Source organism: Mastigoproctus giganteus, chromosome 3 (genome assembly GCF_048544385.1).
Source record: "Mastigoproctus giganteus isolate SK-2022 chromosome 3, ASM4854438v1, whole genome shotgun sequence".
NCBI classification, from domain to species: Eukaryota; Metazoa; Arthropoda; class Arachnida; order Uropygi; family Thelyphonidae; genus Mastigoproctus; species Mastigoproctus giganteus.
The window spans coordinates 194,627,611-194,646,580 of NC_143577.1; the positions used below are offsets into that span (position 1 = coordinate 194,627,611).

At 38.2% G+C, this 18,970-nt stretch overlaps 1 protein-coding gene across 1 annotated transcript in view; it reads right to left on the reverse strand.

Moving 5' to 3' along the window:
• The window catches only part of LOC150088542 (uncharacterized), a 37,306-nt gene that overhangs the window by 6,786 nt on the left and 11,550 nt on the right, over positions 1–18,970 (reverse strand). The window contains exons 7-21 of the mRNA XM_090370224.1: positions 18,118–18,311; positions 17,740–17,995; positions 17,134–17,281; positions 15,375–15,514; positions 13,652–14,605; positions 13,515–13,565; positions 10,270–10,749; positions 8,798–9,145; positions 8,355–8,707; positions 5,099–5,243; positions 4,901–5,008; positions 3,653–3,816; positions 2,502–2,652; positions 1,986–2,252; positions 860–1,123 (exon numbers count right to left, since the gene is read on the reverse strand). Coding sequence (XP_090226350.1) covers positions 860–1,123; positions 1,986–2,252; positions 2,502–2,652; positions 3,653–3,816; positions 4,901–5,008; positions 5,099–5,243; positions 8,355–8,707; positions 8,798–9,145; positions 10,270–10,749; positions 13,515–13,565; positions 13,652–14,605; positions 15,375–15,514; positions 17,134–17,281; positions 17,740–17,995; positions 18,118–18,311 — 4,023 coding nt within the window. The remainder of the gene's footprint in view (positions 1–859; positions 1,124–1,985; positions 2,253–2,501; positions 2,653–3,652; positions 3,817–4,900; positions 5,009–5,098; positions 5,244–8,354; positions 8,708–8,797; positions 9,146–10,269; positions 10,750–13,514; positions 13,566–13,651; positions 14,606–15,374; positions 15,515–17,133; positions 17,282–17,739; positions 17,996–18,117; positions 18,312–18,970) is intronic.

Genomic DNA, 18,970 nt, shown 5'->3' on the forward strand with positions numbered 1-18,970 from the left:
AAGAGCCATCCTACATAACAAGCAAAAAAATTCCCTTGCATAGCATCCTTAAGTATAGAAACTTGAGCATTTTAAAGAAATAAAATCACTTGCTTCCCTTTGGACTGTTTGACAAGAACCGGTTGCATTTCGCAATATAAAACTAGTCACAATACATACAACCCCGGTTGTACGTATTTTGACTAGTTTGCAGAGTTGCAACCCCGGTTGCTCTTTATGCCTCCGATTTCACATGGGCCCACCAAATAGCTGGGGAACCCCCATCTCCAAGAAAACCTGCCCTCAACTTTTGGAACAATCCCATGGATGTTTATAATTACCACCAGGGACATAGGCGCCCTGCTGAACTTAACGGGAAGGATCGATTCTTCAGACATACATAGACTCAACCAACCTACAACTAGCAGACCAGAGAGCGCAGATACGTCATCAGCTGGGCTGACTGGGTGCATGTAGACATGCACCCAACACTCAAATTTGTCAACGTGGACATTATCTTCGCAATCCTACGACGATAAGTTTTTAAAGAAACCGATGCCAGCTATAATTCTTAAAGTACCAACGCCTAATGAACTTATAGGCTATGATTTGCATATCTATTAACTTATTCAATACAAGAATAAGTTAAATAACCAATTAAGCTTAACTTTTAAAAATGTTAAGCTCTATATTTTAAGACTATGTATGCTGTCTTATAACCTTTGTTGTCCTAGCATATGAATGCCGTGTCAGGACCAATGTAATTTATTGAATAAATATTCAGATATGCAAGCAAACCTCAATTCTACGTTGGGAAACTAGAATAGTTTCGTATAAGAATAAATGAAAACATGGGTTTCAGGATGTAACCGACACCTACCTGTTTCCAGACTGCGAAAAACTACTATAAACCTGTCATACTTCAGTTGAAATGGAAGTTGCTTCGAGTGAATCGATTCACTGATGTATCCAAAGGACTGTTCGAATAACTGGTTGTATTCGTTCCAGTAGAAGTTGTACTTTGCCGCCTCATTTACTTCTGTATTCGCTACGCTGAAGTAGTTTATCTTTTCATGGATTTCATCGCAACTATTGTTCGATAGCCTCTGGTGAAAGACGAATCTATCCAGGACGAAATAGGAATCTAACAAGAGGGGGAAGAAAAGCGTTATGTATAGTCAACTGAAATTGAAAAAAGGTATTAACACACACAATTTCATTTGAAATAACTGTTATATAAACTAAACTGCTTGCCACGTACAGATTTCAAGGGATTAACAATCTAAAACCTGGCTTATAGAAAGGAGGCATTATCCCATACGAGGAAGAATAGTAAACAAGGCCAAGTTTTGTTCAGAAAATTAATGAACAAATAAAAAAGTTCAAACTTAGAAGTTTTAGCACTGTAAATAATTTACATCCCTCCATTGATATACCTCATGGTACCACAACAAAGTGGAGGGATGAAAGGATTTCCTACGTTACAAAGATCAGTTATCCATGGTAAAATTAAGTGTTTGGGATAAAAGCGGCACGGCGATAAAGGTAATTTAAGATATCAAATCTGGAACCCGTGTTTAAGAGAGACCAAACTGAAGGCCATCTTCATTTGGATACTGCAGCAAAATTAAACGTTCATAGAGCATATACAACTTCCAAAATAACATAATTAGCTGTTATTGTTATTTGGTTTTTAGGAGCATTAGCAACTAAGGCCATATTGCTCCGGGGATATGCGGTGGTCATTCCTGACCTTTCCGCATCCTCCGTATTTGGTGGTCACGATCTCAAACTCTGGTCTAATCAAGAAGAGGGCTACGCACTGCTGCTCCTGCCCACGGAGGCGCCAACATGATTAGCCGAAACATCTTACGGAAGAAAATAGGTGGTATTTAAATTCATGAAATTATGTACGCATCAGAAGCGAAATTTGAATCAAGTTTACGTTGAGGAACAAAATTCTACTTTTGGAAGTTAGTTTAGAACTAATCGAGACCAAGTCTTACCTTCTAAAGACTCGTGCAAATATTTGATAAGGTTGCAATGATTAGCAACTGTCTCTTTCATACTTTCTTCTTTAAGTTCCACAGCTGACCAAAATGAGAACACATCCAGCGCGAAGAGGTCCAGATCAACACCGTTGACTGTACTATTCACCATTACATCATAAGCAGCAATAACGTCCCCAAAGGTGAAAGGCTGGTCGATTGTCTGATCCGTATCGAGGTACACTATTTCTGAAGCTGGACCCAGCGTTTCTCCACTGATCTTACCTGCAGAAGAAAGTTAAAGATTGTAGCCCATCATATTGGTGGCGCATATTTGTTATATATACATATTTAAAAATCTGAAGTGTTTAAGTCGTATTCCTAAACTTAAATAGTGTAATGACAGGTTCAACTAAGATTAACGAGTTTCACCGCCTTAGAACATGAAGGTTGATTTAAAACCAAGTGGTATTCCGAAGGTACTTGTTCGAAAAGGTTAAACTGCTTTAGTTTATTTGCATGCAATTTGCTTACCTCGGACATCGAAATCGTTGTCAAAGTGAACACTGTCAACAAAATGAAGGTTAGCCTTTATGTCCTGGTCGGTGTTTAGAGTCACCCAGTCTTCAGGATTCCGTTTGTTAACTGTTCCAACGATTGCATTTCGAAGGACTTGCACGTGACCCTGCAAATGAAAGTACATTCAGATGTGCCGACTTATTTGATCAGCTTAAGTTGAGCTCCAATGATTAGGAAGGATGACTGTTTCCAGCATGGAACTGCTCAGAATAGGAGCAGTGACTATTACACATAGTATAATCAAGGCACTACAAATGGTAATAAAAAGAACTGAATTTCAGGCATGCGCAAGCTGACTAGCATAGATATCTATATCAGGCGAGGGCACAGGATTAAGTTAAGCTGAGAATATTCAGCATGTTAGGAAGGACTCAAAACAAATGCTACTGTAAAAGATTAGACTACCGAACGTCTCACAAAAAAGAACTTTTAGACAAAGATCGTGGAAGATTAATACTATACACAGATTAGGATGAGCTATTGTATTAGAAAGGTTGCTCCTTGATATTGCGTTGGGCAGAACGTTCAACCTATAGAAGAGACAGCTGTATTCAGCTACAGAAAGCTGGCTTAAAATTTGTCAGTTTAGATTTGCGATAAAAATTTATGGTGGTGATTAGTTACGAAGATAGGCAATGGTTTTTCCGAATCTGCAATGAACCGGCTCTCGTCAAATGTCCGAATCTTACATTTGCAGTACCTGCCGGCCACTCTGCATGAGAATCAGAACTGACAGAATTACATTAGAGAAAAACTGCAGTTCATTTATGCACCCTAAAACCATTAGATTTGAACAAGGATTTTAGCCAATTGACTAAGCTCCGAACTGTAGGAGGAAGACAGTTTCAAGAGAGCCAAATTAAAGTTAAATAAGCTATTCGGAGTTGAGCACTAATTCTTGTGCTTAGGTTAAAGTTCGGCACAATTACGAATATCCAAAAGATTCTCCTAGACTTAATTCAAGCTAATGCTAGTGTTGGCTGTGATAGAACAAGACCCGAGGTTAGAGCTTTACTAAAAGCAAACAACCATTGTAGGGAGTATTACTTATTTTAGTTTCAAAATTTAAAAGCTTACTTGTCGATATGAAACATCCTCATACTTACTAATATCTGTTTCGTTCCTGTAATAGTCTGGTCACCATGAAGCATCAATGTATCATTCGCTAACTCAGCGAGTTTATAGCCGTTGACAAATCCTTCTACATCAAAATCCGATTCCAAGAACATATTGGTGAATGTTTTGGTTCCCGTAATGGACTGGAGTGAATCTGGAACAAAAACGACATTCAAGTGACGACTAAAGCAAGGTCGAATTAGCGGCCCACTCTTGTTCAAAAAAATGAAAAATCGCAATAGAAAAAATGTTAAAATTAAAAAATTTCACATTACTAGACAGAATAATTATTTAAAATTGTGTAAGACATTAAGTGGGACTGTCCATTGTCCGTTAAGTATTATGCATTCACGGAATGCATAAGTGACTTGTGTACAACGGAAAGAATGGGATGGGTTGTTGGCGTCGACATTCCCATTGAGAATCCCTGGAACTCAAGTAAGAGTACTTCTTGTACGAGAATCGAACTATGGAAGCATTAAGTGCTGTGAATGGTATATTTTACTTAAATTCCATATTTTTCCAATGGGATTTCTTCTGTGATAGAATTTTGCCGAAGCCTGGGTTTGGACTACCATTGGATGCGGAGTTTAAGAATAATCCAAACTTGAGGCATTCAGTACCAGATTGTGATCCGCCATGGTCCAGGCTTATGTCTCGCCTCGTGGTAGACTGCATTGAGCAGGCTTTCCAGGTAATCGCATTCTGATGGCAAGGTAGCCAGAAACAACTAGACTAAATTTTGATCTTGGCCAAAAGTCCTAAAAGCGATAGAAACAACTAAACTAAGACAATTGCACACTTCTGGCTATTTTAGAGTCCTGTAAATTCAGTGTAACACGAGTTGAACTCTCGTTCTGGTGCCGCCCTACATATGTCGCAATAGTTTGTAAATCCTGGCTTTTATTAGGCTTAATACCAACTGAAGTAAGATTTACTCCTATACAGAGTTGCTATTTTTTGCAGTACAAACGATTAGAGTTAATTCATTTTCTCATGCATTACATGTTTCCTAAATGTAAAGATAGATATTTGATGGAATTTCTCAATCAAGAAATAGAACACTATTCATTGGAAAGAGATCATTTAGATCTACTGAATTCTGCCAACAGCAATCTCTTAATATGTAGTAGATTTGAATTTATTTAGGATGTTACGCACATCCTAGATAAGGAATGTAATAAACATTCCTCCAATATCTTAACTTCTGCAACTTAGTTCTAGCAAAGAGAACTTACCTCCATTTTTACATTCGACAGTGATGACATCGTCAAGTTTAAGACCATTGATTTTTTCAGCAATTAAGTCTCCCTCCACTATTATACCATCCGAGAAAGTCATCTTATCTGGAAGATGAAAGTAATATTAAAGGCGCATTCAGTTTTAGTTATAATATTCCACTGATAGGACAATTCAGTTAAGTTAAAAAAACTTACCCCATATTTCAGTATCCTCATTTAAGAAGAGTGCTTTGTCTCTTAACTCCACAAGATCTACTTCATTAATTAGTCCTAACTGGAGATGGTCAACCTTTACGTCCATGGCCACGACGTCACTAAATTCTGTCCGAGCAGTCACAACCTGCTGAAGAATATTGACATGTGAATAGTTTTACAGCGAAGGATTTAAGATCAGAAAAACCGGGGTGTGTAATAGAACAGATTTACTTCTAAAAGCCCCAAAGACATTATTCATTTCAACAGCGAGTTGATTGAAATGGGGGTTTGTTATCCAGATGATATATCTATGTCAAGTGTTCCAACGTTGATTTGTAAAATGGCAAAAGTTGAAGCTTCGGTAGAAGCCACTTCTATTTGAAATAAATTAGCTTTATGCAAACCAATTAGTTCGAATTTGCATAATTGAAATTATACTCAAGTTTCTGTAGTTTTATTACTACATTCCCATATTTTATTTACAAAGGCTTTGGTCGACCAAATAATACACCTAACAATTCAAGCCACATAACAGAGCATCACACTATCATGGTGGTTATTCGCAGATGAGCTCCCAGTAGCTGTATGTCCCCTGGAGGGGACAAGACTGATATGACCTTCAGGGCTAATGCAGTCAACCCAACAGATCTTAAAAGGGCTGCAGATGTTCTGCACCAGACCCATGTATAAGACAAAAGGATTTAATTCCAAATTTCTCTTCCATCGTTTTAAACTGCTGCTATTACTGTCATATTACCGTCTACCTAGACTTCAACCGGTGACAGGCTGAGTCATAGCCCGATCCAAAAAGCAACACGTCCAGAAGGAACAGGGAGCCATCCAAAACACAGAAGGTCCGATTTTGGGACTCCTTGGGTGTTACGTGGCTCCTTAACAATCCATCCTTTGACTTAAACTATTCTCTAAAATGCTAACCATAGCATCATGACGTTGGATACGAATGTCCTCCTATGACACTTGAGCAATGTGGGCAAGAGATTCGGTTGCCGGACATCTATCCACCCTGAAATTTCTCTCCCAAGTACGCCCCTTTATGTTCTGGGGAGTTGGAAGATCATTGTTCTTACTAAATCTATATAAGCATGTCCGGATAAGTCTGGATCCATCACCCACCGATGCTGGGGGCATTAAGTGAAAAAGTTGAGCCCACTTTAATAAAGCTTGACTACAATTTAATACAGAGTTACTTTGAATTTTAGTGTAAGTATGAGAGGACAGACAAGTCTACATAGACGGATGGAACTTTATGGGAATGCAGTACCGAGAACTATAATTAAACAGTTGGTCTGGAAGACCATGCATTCAAAAACAGTGAAGTGGCGTTAGTGAAAATGTCGAAGCACAAAGGCTTTCTGAATAACTCATTGCTTAAGATGAGAGCTCAGACAACCGATGCAATTCAGCTTTAATTATTGATACCAGCTGCGAGAAGACTCAAACTCAATCTGAGCCAATTTCTTTTCCTAAAAAAGGGAATTGTATTGCCATTCAAAGTTTCTCAGGATTTAAGATTGCTCAAAATATCCCAGACGTGGTTTTCGTATAGTTTAGTGAGCAGACGGGGAAAGCCCCAACAGCTTAATCTGTTAAACTACTCCAGCTGCAAAGTATCAAAGGTTAGCTTTACCCGTGTACCTCTTGGCAGAGGTAGCCAATTGATCCATGTAGATTTATGGACACAGACATTAACCAAAATAAGCTGCGTTACTCAGTAATTTGCAGCTTAAGAATCTTTAAAAGCTGAGGGGAAATTAATGAAATCTATAAATACCTGACAGTACAAAGGAAAAATACGATTTCCATTTACTTCCTACTCAAGTCTGGTAGCAAGTGCCATTTAGGAACAACAATTATGCGCAGCTCTGTAGTGTCTAACACTAACGGAAAAAAAATGTCAAAGATTACAATAAAACTGGTATGATCAACCAAAAGGTCATAGTTAAATTACCACCAAATCACATGCGAAAGAACGGTAAAGAATTAATGCTTGAGGTGCCACAGACTATAATTAAACTAAAAAGAAAAGTTTAGGGCGCAAGAACGACCGCTCTAAGATGAATCCAGTTCCTGGAATTTCTTCCAGCCCCTTCAGTTTCGTTCTTCGATTGTGTAGCCACTTTTACTTAAAGTAAAAGTGGTTCCAAAAATTAAGTGTCTTGTCCTTTAATAAGCATTCAGTTGCATAATGAATAGACTTATTGATGCGGTACAGTGGTTTATAATCACTGTATTCTCATATCCGGAAGACAAGCTTGAAATTAATTACGGAAGGAATTAATGGGTTTTCCACAACATGGCCTAATTAGGCGCTTTGTTTCTTCTAGAAACTTGTCTAGGAAACCAAAGAAAGAATAAGTGGAGTTACAAGTACCATGCGTTGACGTAATTTCTTGAGCTTATCGCAAAATTAGTTCATATTGAGAACTATCTACGTCAAGGACATCTAGGGTCTGTTCGCTTTCCAGAAATAGCGCAGTTGCACTTTTCTGGAAGTGCATCGGATGGACAGTTTGTCATTAAAATACAAAGTTAACTAGATCCCAATTTAGACTTCTTATAGCTAGTGAGAAGTTAATTCGAACAATTTAGGATTTCGTTAATCATTAACGAAATTTATTGGGTTTTATTAAAAAATAAGCATGGTTGAAAGCATCAGTCATTCAAGAATGCGCACCGTTAAAACGTTGCATTAGCATTTCAACCTTTGCTACTGCGTAAGCATTTCGGTGTAGTGCTGAAAATATTTGCTACTGTGCCTAAAGCAAAGTACTTGAATACTGTATTTTCATTTGACCGGTCTAAGAAATCTTCGATCAGTTTTCGAATTTGAAGTGAAGGTCAGTATTACGATTAATAATTAGATAAGTTGCATATATGAATTGCATGACTTGACCATTTTGTTTCTATGTCGTTAGAAGCGTTATTTTGCTCTAACTCCACTACAAAGCAAGTTCAAATTTGCTCTTTCGTACATAAAATCGAATGAAATTTAAGTTTATCATCAACTGCGAGCAGTTGAACTGTTATACTTAAGCGGACAGGTGTTACTCGAATATTGTGATCAGCAAAAGGCATCTGGGGCGAATTTAATTCTCTACCAAAGGATGAGAAACTTGTTCATTGCAATTAGTTATATATTATAAAAAGCGTTTAATGCTCTTGCGGATCTGTCCATGGTTTTAGTCTAAAATTTATATTAGATTAGCCGAAAAGAGAACTGAACCACTTTACTCACATGGTCACCATATATGTATACTATATCCTGAAGGAAGTCTTCAAATTTTATTCCGTTGACCATGTCGAACTCCACGTTTCCATACACCTCAACCGGGCCTTTCAAGACTACATCTTCATTGTAATGTGGGGCGGGTGTACTGGTTTCCTGCCAGTTGATATCATTAATAGCGCCAGTCACCTGAAGTTTCCCAGACACATGAACATTGCCCGTAAAAACTAGGCTTCCATGGATTACATTTTCTCGGTCAAGCCTTGCTACGCCTTCATAGAATTCCGATAAGTTCACGCCATTTACGTTGTTCTCAACGATAACATCTTCCTGAATGTGGAGATTATTGAAGGTATAGATACCTGCGAAGATAAACGATTAATAATCAGTTTGAATTTAAAATCCGAACAATTATTATAGAATTGTCAATATATACCCACTGATCCACTTACCTGTAATATTTTGTTCACCTCTCTTGGTTAGTATTTTGGACTTCAGTTTCATTCCGTTGACGAATTTCGCTTCTATGTCGTTATCAACGTGGAAGCCATTCTCAAAGATGGTGACGCCTCTAACAATCTGATCTCCTTCAATCTTCAAGGCATTTTGATCCAGATCTGTTAAGTTTATATTATTCACCAACCCAACAGTTAAGTTGCCATTAATAATGATGTTCTCAAATGTAAATCGCCTCTTGAAAACGCTGTCCTCATTCAGTTTTATAGCTTGCTTGTTCAGTTCTCCAAAGTTAAATCCGTTGATAGAACGGGTTGTGGTATTGCTTAAGAAATGGACACTGCCTGGAAAAGAAAAGTTAAACCTAGATAAGAGACTGCAGTTTAATCAAGTTATTAAAGGAGTTTGTTCAGCTGTGTTAGTTCTCAAATTCTTTGAGGAAGTGATGCATTGCGGCACATGTCTGAAACACTTGATTAAATTAGCACTTATTTATATTCTGGCACGACCACCAGGTCAGAGGTTACAATAAGTGATAAATACAATCATTAATCGTATTAAATAGTCAGCGGCGTGAAGCCGACCGGGCTAGCCGGGTGGGTAAAGTGCCTGCCTGGCCACCCAAAGGTCGTGAGTTCGAATCCCCTCGGGCTTGGATATTACGATGGTACAGTACTCTCCGGTTGGACCTCACGGCCACGATAAAACTGGTATTGCTCACATCATACGATAAAAAACGGCTTGAGCCACATTTCTTTGAGTGCAATGTGGTAGTGCCTTAAGCAACTTAGAACGAGGTAGCACTACTTATGAAATGTACAGGCTTCAACAGCATGATTAAAGTTTTTCATATACGTGCAAAGAACGTTTCCAGAAGACTGCAACCAAAGACCAGATAACTATTGCTTCACGAGGCTTTGGAATTAATCCAGCCTGCTGCCTTCCCCATTATCCGGTGCGTCATTTAGTCTGCTACCACATTTAAGTTAAGTGCCACTACAAGAAGTTGGTTGCTTTTAATGACTTAAGTGTACCTAGGAAATAGTTTATCAACGTTAAAAAACTGTCGCTCCAAAAAGTTAGTTTAATTATCGAAATTGCTAAATAACTTCTTTAAAACCGACATATTTCAGCACACGAGCCTTTTACGTCAGGGTTGCACCATGTGCAAGGACTTATGTATACAGAACTGGCAACAGAATCTGTTAGAAAGAATCTGAGGATGTGTTCAGTTTGAACTAGCAGCAGTGATGGCAAGCCAAGGTTTATACATAGATGGACTAAGCTTATATCAGCTAAAAGAAACGCAAGTTAATGTTTAAGCAGAGAATCCTTAAATGAATTCCATCAAAAACTATTTTCACGGGTTAAAATAGGCATCTTATATGAAAAGAAAGATGCCTGATGTACAATTCAATTAATATTTCAGATTCTTGATTATATTAGGGAGATATAGAAAGAATCTTACCTTCAAATGTCTTTGATCCGGTTATTACTTGCGGCTTTGAGAGAGACATGATGGCATCAAAGTCATGAGAACTCCATCCGTTTATCAAACCATTCACTACGACTCTACCTGCTTCAACGTGCCCAGCAAGTACCATGTCTCCTTCAAATTCCTGGTCGCCTGACAACGTTGCTCGTTGGCTGATAAATTCGTTTAGCTGAACTCCGTCGATAGAATCCCGAACGGTTACATTTCCTTGAATGTTAACTGAAGAAGCAGACAATCCATGCAAGAAAGTCTTCTTGACCATTTTTTGAGGTACGGAATGTAGAACTATGTCATTGGGGATAGCTAGACTATTTATTTTGCCTCTTACTTCTAAGCTACCCACTTCAAGCAGGTTAGTGAAGTAAGCTGAACTATCTAGGACGCTGTCGAAAGCAAGAGGAATGCTGTTATTGAGAAACTCCCTTATGTTGACACCATCTATAACACCATTAGCTGTAAGAGAATATGCAAGGTTAGACAGGATATTGTTAGCGCCACGTTAACAATTAAATTGCATTTCAGATTTTAGTTCGATCTAAGTTAAAACTCACTTCGGGAAAATATTTCGGTGGCCTTGCACCTCCTCCTGATATACAGGGATCAGTTGCATAAGTAACATAGTTTGATCCAAGTGGCAGATTCAGTGCAGTTAGTGAGTTTCTTTCAGAAAGAGCGGTTCCCATCAACAAAGTGGAGGAGAAATTGTTGAAGTTAAACATAAGAAAGGCACCTGGGGTGGATGGGATCTATCCAGTTATTTTAAAGGAGGCGGCAAAGCAACTAAGCAAACCCTTAGCCATAATTATGAGAGCATCCTTGGACTCAGGGGAGGTTCCCATGGACTGGAGATGTGCAAATGTGTCCCCAATTCACAAAGGTGGATCGAAGGGTGACACGAGTAATTACAGACCAGTTAGTTTAACTTCTGTTCCGGGTAAAATAATGGAGTCACTGGTTAAAGATGCATTGCAGGATCATCTAGACAAGACTGCAGCAATAATTCAAACACAGCATGGGTTTGTTAAGGGAAAGTCTTGTCTGACAAATTTGATTGGTTATTATGATGTGGTCACAAAGGAACTGGATGCGAAAAATAATTTTGATATCATATACTTGGATTTCAGGAAAGCTTTTGACACTGTTGCGCATGGAAGACTACTGTACAAATTGGAGCACAATGGTATTAAGGGTAAGTTGCTACAATGGATAAAAGGATGGTTAAGTGGGAGAAGACAGAGGGTGGTAATCAATGGGTGCTGCTCTTCGTGGACTAATGTTATTAGTGGAGTCCCACAGGGTTCGGTGTTGGGTCCACTGTTGTTTTGTGTATTTATCAATGATATTGATGAAGGTATATCAGGCTTAATGTCGAAGTTTGCAGATGACACAAAGGTTGGCAGGGTTGTTAATGACAGTAATGGCAGTGTGCTACTGCAACAGGATCTAGATAATTTGGGCAGATGGGCTAAGAAGTGGCAACTGAAGTTCAACCTTGACAAATGCAAAGTACTGCATATGGGTAGAAGTAACCCCAGAGAAACGTACCAACTGTGTGGTACTACACTTAAGGTGGTAGAAAATGAAAAAGACCTTGGAGTAATTGTGCAGTCAGATATGAAGTTTTCTGAGCAATGCAGACAGGCTGCTAGGGCAGGTCATGGGGTTTTGTCAATGATATATAGGAATTTTGCTAGCAGGGAAAAGGAGGTGATTGTCCCTCTGTATAAGGCAATGGTCAGGCCACGCCTTGAGTATTGCGTACAAGTCTGGAGGCCTCATTTTAGGAAGGATGTAGATTTGCTTGAGCGTGTACAGAGAAGAGCAACACGATTGGTGAGTGGAATGAAGGGATTCTCTTACCAAGAGAGGCTTAAGTTCTGCAAATTGCAGTGGCTGGAGACTAGGCACCTGCGCGGTGATCTGATTGAGGTCTATAAGGCCTTGAATGGGTTGAGCACGCTGAATTCTGATGGGATCCTTCCACTTGTTCAGATTACGAACCTACGGGGACATAAGTTCAAATTAAGAAAGGATAGATGTAGAATAGATGTGCGGAAATTTGCCTTTAGCCAGCGGGTGGTTAATTGCTGGAACAAACTTCCATCTGTCGTTGTGGAAGTTGATAGGTTAAATAAATTTAAGGAGGAACTGGACAGGCATTTGGAGGGAATGGTGTGATGATTTTTTTTTTTGGCTGATGCTGCATAAGCTCCTACACTTTCTTTCTTGCATCATGTGCCACTACTACTACATACTGTAGTTAATTGGAGCATTTCTGCCTACAAGCCGTTATTTAAGAAAGCCAAGTAGTTTTTGGTTCATTAGTGCTTTAGTGCCCCTAAAAAGGGGCAAAGGAATTTAGTTTGCCCTAGTGACTTCAACTTCGTTTTATAAAAAACGAAAAGCAGCACGATATCCTGACACTTTAAAGATATTCCACTCCGAATAGTAGGTTAGGCCGACCAGTTATGCATTGATTCAAGTTAGTTCAAATATTAGCAGAGAAATTAGTTTTATCAAAAGAAAAAAAAAAAGATAATGACTGAAACCATATGGGCTGCTGGAAAGAGCAAAATCCAGAAGATATGAAGCGGGAGAAGTGAGGAACAAGTTGAGAGATTTGGCAAAGTCGATGGGAGACTTCGAATAAAGGAAACAAGATTTACCAGATGTAAGAAAGAATGTTTTAGATGGTTTCAGGCAGACTTCTATAGTTCATTTCTCATGACGCGTCATGGATCTTTGAAATGTTGAATAAGTTTGGAGAATAAGGTGTTTGTGGGGTAGTGTAAACGTGTTTTGTACGCTTGAAGAGTACATGGAGTTGAAATTTAGTGCTCCACGTATGAATAGAGGTTCAAATGGTTAAAACCAAGGATTTAGTGGTGTTTAAAGAAGTTGCGACATTTTTAAAAAAGTTTTAGAAAATGAGCAACAAGACTGATCAAATCTATAAATGGAACGGAAAAGAGAACGAAAGAGGGCAAGCGTAGGAAGAGGCAACTTCGTTCTGTAATTGGTGGAAGCTTGCCCTGGAACAGCATACTAATCACTGCATTGTATGATATTCGAAATTTTATCAATCCAGGATGTTCATTTTGTAATATTGAACTTCATTTTGCGGGACATCAGATATACTTGTCTAGCAATGGATAGCTTGCTAGATATGTTATAAAAATACTATTTAAAAGAACTTAAATGTTTAAAAATAATCTTACCGATAGTAAGATTTCCTGAAATGTTCAATGAAGAACGGAATGTCTTGTTTCCTGAAAGAAACAAGGATTTGTTAGCAATGGATATTTTCATGATTAATAATATCAAGATCAAGCATCAGGATGACAAGTTAACTTACCTCCGATTATCTGGTCTCCAGAAACGAACATGAAGTCATTTCGTATATCATACCCAGAAATGAGTCCTCCTAGCGTCATAGAATGTACAGTGACCTCTCCAAAGAAGTATTTCTTTCCAGTAATAGCTGCAGTTTCACCCTTCAAGACAATATCACTTAGGATATCATCGGGGACAAGTCCATTCATGAAGCCGCTAACGAATAAGTTCCGTACTGTTAGCTTACCAATTATCTCGCCGCGTAAGGCCTTTGAAGTTATTTTCACGGCATCTTGTGCAAACTGAGATATGTCTACTTCGTCTACGGTTCCACCAACTATCACATTTTTAAGCACATGAATTCCATTACGGAACCTCTTAGAACCAATCTTCTCGTTTCTTGTCAAAGTTACGATATCATCAGGTAACTTGAGTCCATTAACCAGCCCTTCTACATGTGCATCAGCAATAGTCATGGTAATGAAGTGTTTTTTACCAGTAACTTCTTGATCAGTGTCTGGTGTTAATAGATCCTGCGGGATGTGTAATCCATTGATAGTGCCATATAGAACCAAATCCTTTTCCATTTTAACATCGTCTAGGAAAATCTTCTTGCCAGAGATAACTGTTGCCACATCAGTTCTAACCACATTAGAACTGAGTTCTTGCAGATCTACGTCATTGATCTTACCTCCGCATATAATATCTGTAGTCTTTAAGTTTTCAAAAACACTTGTACCAGAAATTGTTTGGTTTCTAGTAAGGGACATTGCCATTTTGCTCAGTGCAGTAATGTCAACGTTGTCGACTGTCTCAGCCTGGAGACGATCTACAGAGAGATTGCGGAAGTTCTTCCACTTAGTAATTTCGTGATCGGCGTATAGGGTTACAATATTGCTGATATTTATGCCATTTAGGAATCCGTCTACGGTGAGATTACCCATGATATTTAGTGGAGATGAGAACCATAGGGGTCCTGCAAGAAATCAAAGTTCAGATTACGTTCGGTTTGGAACAGAAAACTCAAAAATGCATACTTAACATTTAAGTGAAGACTTCCACTTGAGCAAGATATCGCAAGCTATTTATTTTTACTGAAGAACTAGGTAAAATTTAGTACTTTGCTATTGGCATAAGTTCCTGATTGTGAAGTCTGGTATTAACCCGATTAAGGCTGCTGTACCTTCAGAATGGTACATCACTGAAGGCCCTCTGAGCCAGATTCTAATGGAATCAGTGAAAGTTGCATCTGCCTTTAAAGTATATTGTGAGAAGTCACTTCACCGGATTTTAATATTTATATCAAAAATAAGTTGAAAAAACTTATGACGTTGTAGAATGATAGCTAATAACAGCTATGACTTCTTCAGCTGGCTTCATGCTGCGCGATTAGCAGCAATACAAAAACTCTGGAAGGCATGGCTAATAGAAACGTTTAAAGCTAGTTTTTTCGGCAAGAGACTTGGCATGATACAAAGGAATTTTCGATAAGAAAATTAAGTAGTCATCAAAACATCTAAGTTACTTTTAAGCTAGTTAAACCAAATAACGCAAGAGGTAGTCTGGTGGGCTCATTCTCTGGAGCAGATTAACCCAGTTCAAAGGATGTTTTAAGTCAGGAAAGCAAGTTGCTCAAGGATATCGGAATCCGAAGTTTTTTAAAAGAAACAGAACTATGAACGAATTTTGCTTGAGTGGCAAAACTTCAATTAGTGACTACATGGTAAAAAATCCACTCATCTTACCTGTTATGACTTGGTTTGTACTCTTCGTTACCACATCTTTTGCAAAGTTAATGTTGTTTACTGTTCTGGCATTAACCGATCCTTTAACAGTGAGAGACTTGGAGAAAGTCACATTTTTGATCATTTGGGGTTTGTCGAGCCTGAAAAAAAAAAAGCGTTAAGCAATTATAATTTGCTTAATTTAGTTAAACACTTAATAAATTTTGTTGAAGTAAAAGGATCAGATAACTGACATTTGCTAGTAGTTCGGTATACATAAATCTTCAGGATGCCTACATAAATCATATGCTGAACCACCAGTAGATTTTAGTTACCCTACGACGACTGGTAAGGGTTATCCATACACTCCTCGCATCTTGTTTGGGGAAAACTTGCGTTTAGTATTGTATCAATCAAATGTCTAAAGTTTAAAATTGGTTATAAACTCCATTCTTTGAATAGCTTTATAGCGTCTGAAAGGCCGCACGTGAGAATTTTTCTACTACGGAAAAGATCTACCTTAAAAATTTAATCTGCATTCAACCAACAAAACTACCCGACCTAGCTCAACTTTTACTATGCATATACATCAAGTGGGCTATCATTCTGAAGAAACAACCCCATTTAAGTAAATCTATGAAAAACTAGACGAAGCCTTAACCTTCACATTTTGAGTAGCATATAGGGTAGGCATTAGATGAGCGGCAAGATCTTATCTACCTGTGTCTCATTAGAAATGATACAGGCTTATTTAGATAAGCCTTTATTGCAATAAGAAATACAAATGGATACATTGCAATATTGCCCTTCACGGCCACAGGTTAACAGTAATACTGTATGTAAGGGAAATAAATTAAGTGGATGAATAAAAGGATATACAGCTCAATTAAGTATAATTGCAATTATATACAATGGTACAAAATATATAGGTGGAAAAACTGAAAAGTTAGTAAGCCATCTTCATATCATATTGCTGGCTTGCGGCATTAGGGAGAGCTTCGAAGAGAAGGATCAGGGAAGTACAGTTTAAGGATGCAGCGTCTATATTCCCTGCACAAGAAAACTTGGTCAGCATCCAAAGACTGGGAGCATGAAATGGCAGAAGCCTATCGGATAGGTGGAAATGGGGGCACAGTTGAAGTCGCTCTGAGGAACTCCAAGAGCACAAATGGTGCCGAAATCTTTCCCGTGATCATTTTGCAGTCGTGGTAAGGAGTTCACCCTATTTTAGCTCACTTGAGCTAAAATTCTGCCGAATTTTAGCTCAAGTGAGCTATCAAGTATAAGATACTAGTTCCCAGAATTACGTTGGACAACACCGTTTCTCACACTAGTAGAGAATTCTTGTAAGTTGAAGTTAGATTGAGAAAAATCTCAGATACAGGCAAGGCGCATGGGTTACCAAGGGTGAACTAGGTCATTCTTACTTTATTCATTTGTTAGTTACTATAGCCACTATTGACTAACGCCTAGAGTAGTTAGGAATTCCAGGCTCATGTTTGTACCGTCTTCAGCTACGTTAAGATCTTATTTCAATATAGTCGGTCAATATTATTGTAGTTTTTCTAATTATCTTAATTTGTTGGTCCTGTTCTTTCCCTTATAAGAACATACTGCAATATCGGTGTTTCAACATGTACTAGTGAAGATGAGCTTTAAACCTAGCATTGCACAATTCAGAGCTATCAGTTTTCTACAGAACTGGATTCTTCCCGTCACGGACTGGATTTAAGTGCTATAGTACGCGATAATTGATAAATTATCTAAATAAGTTGCTTACCTGTAGATCTCTCTTTGGAGGGTTGGAATATGGGCTCCATTAATCGTTTCTATATTTAGAGATTCAGCAGAAAGCGAGTTAATGATTACACGACCATAAATCGTGGTTTGCTGTGTGATCTCTGCCGATTCATCCACCATTGCAATATCTAAAAATTAAGATTGTTGTTAGCTCAATTGAATTACATTAAGCAGAGCAGCTACTGCTTAGATGGGATTAAGTGCACAGGAAAAGATTTAAACCAAAAAGCCACTGTGGTAAATATTTAGGCACAACGTAAACATTGAGTCAGTTTGCCGAGCAAGTTGAGCTTCTATTTATGAATCTAAACGACCACATAACGTGGTAGTTTAGACTGATTAAATTTCTTACATTAAACTTCTTACACAATCATTTAAATATTATTAACCGTATTTGGCGTTCACTTAGTACTTCACTTCTGGGTTGGCCAAGTTAACCTCTAAGATCTATTAAAATTAGCACAAAACAAGTTTGTGCTTCGACCTAACTTAATTTAAATTTACCCTACTTAAGTTAAATCCGTCGATTACCCATAGAATGCTATGGTTCTTAACCCGAAAATCATGCTCATTTATTAAGTCTTACCTTTAATGTTTTCTTCTAAATATCCAACCAAGACCTCTAGTGATGAAACTTGCTCTTGTATGTCACGTAGAGTTCCTTGAGATGCCTGCCAAACTACATTACCTAATATGGAGGCATTTTTTACTAATGTATCATACGCAACCCGTAGGTTTCTAATAGACTGTTCTGCTAGAATTGGAAGTCCTCCTGGATGCACTGCATCTTCAATTGCTTGAGATATTTCATGTAGCATGGCCGTCTGATCGTCAAACTTTTTCTGAAAAGTAGTTCATTAGTAACATTAAAGATTCATTTAAAGTTTTTCTTATTAGACACAGTAACTACGAAAAAATGATTCTACTATAATAGAAAGCAATCTGTGTATAATTGCAAACTTACCTTCATATCTTGAATAATTGTTTGCACTTCTCCAGTATGGACAATGACAGGATCTGGTACTTTGTATAGCGAGGTGTGGATGGAGTAAACTTTGGCATCATACGAATATCTGTCCGTTGATATAGTGAACACCGTCTCATTGAAAGTAAACGATGCTAGAGTTGAGGGTTTTGGTTGGAAGTCATCAGGAACCACTGAAAAAGAAGTGCGGTGATCACAGACAGCACTTAAGTTCTATATAGTCAGAATTGAGAAAAACAGCGGAAGTTGACCTAGTTTAAATGTAGCGGGTGCAAGTTGTCCTAAAAGCGAGTTTCAAAAGGGAACCATGGCACTTCACCTTTAAGCAGAACTTATTTCATCGGAAAAGTGCCTACAGAACCCGATTCTTCCCGTCACGGAATGGGTTTGCAAGGGGTTTGCAAGTGCTCTCGATTGTAGTACTATAGTACGCGGCACAAAGTATTGATCGTTTGGAATAGCAAACGATCTTTTCTAAATCATCTATCAGTATTCTTTAATAAACTTCTTCGCAGAGTGAAGGTAATTGTTAGTTGAATGCCGTCAGATGGCAAGGATAGGTTGTAAAATTGGGGGTAGTGGTCAGTATGTCAGCGAATTTTATCAAAGTGTTATTAGGAGTTAATTTCTGGCACCGAGCATAAATGATAGTCATATCGGTAAGCTCTACGTCAAAGGCCAGGAAGCCGAACGAAGTTAGTTCGGTTCTCCCCGTTGTAATAAAAAGCTGCTTTAAACTAAAAAGCTTTAATTAATTCGCAGTCTGTAATTGATACCTTCAAAATGAAGTGCTTGAAAGGGATTCAAACATGCTTATTTTCCCTACAAATAT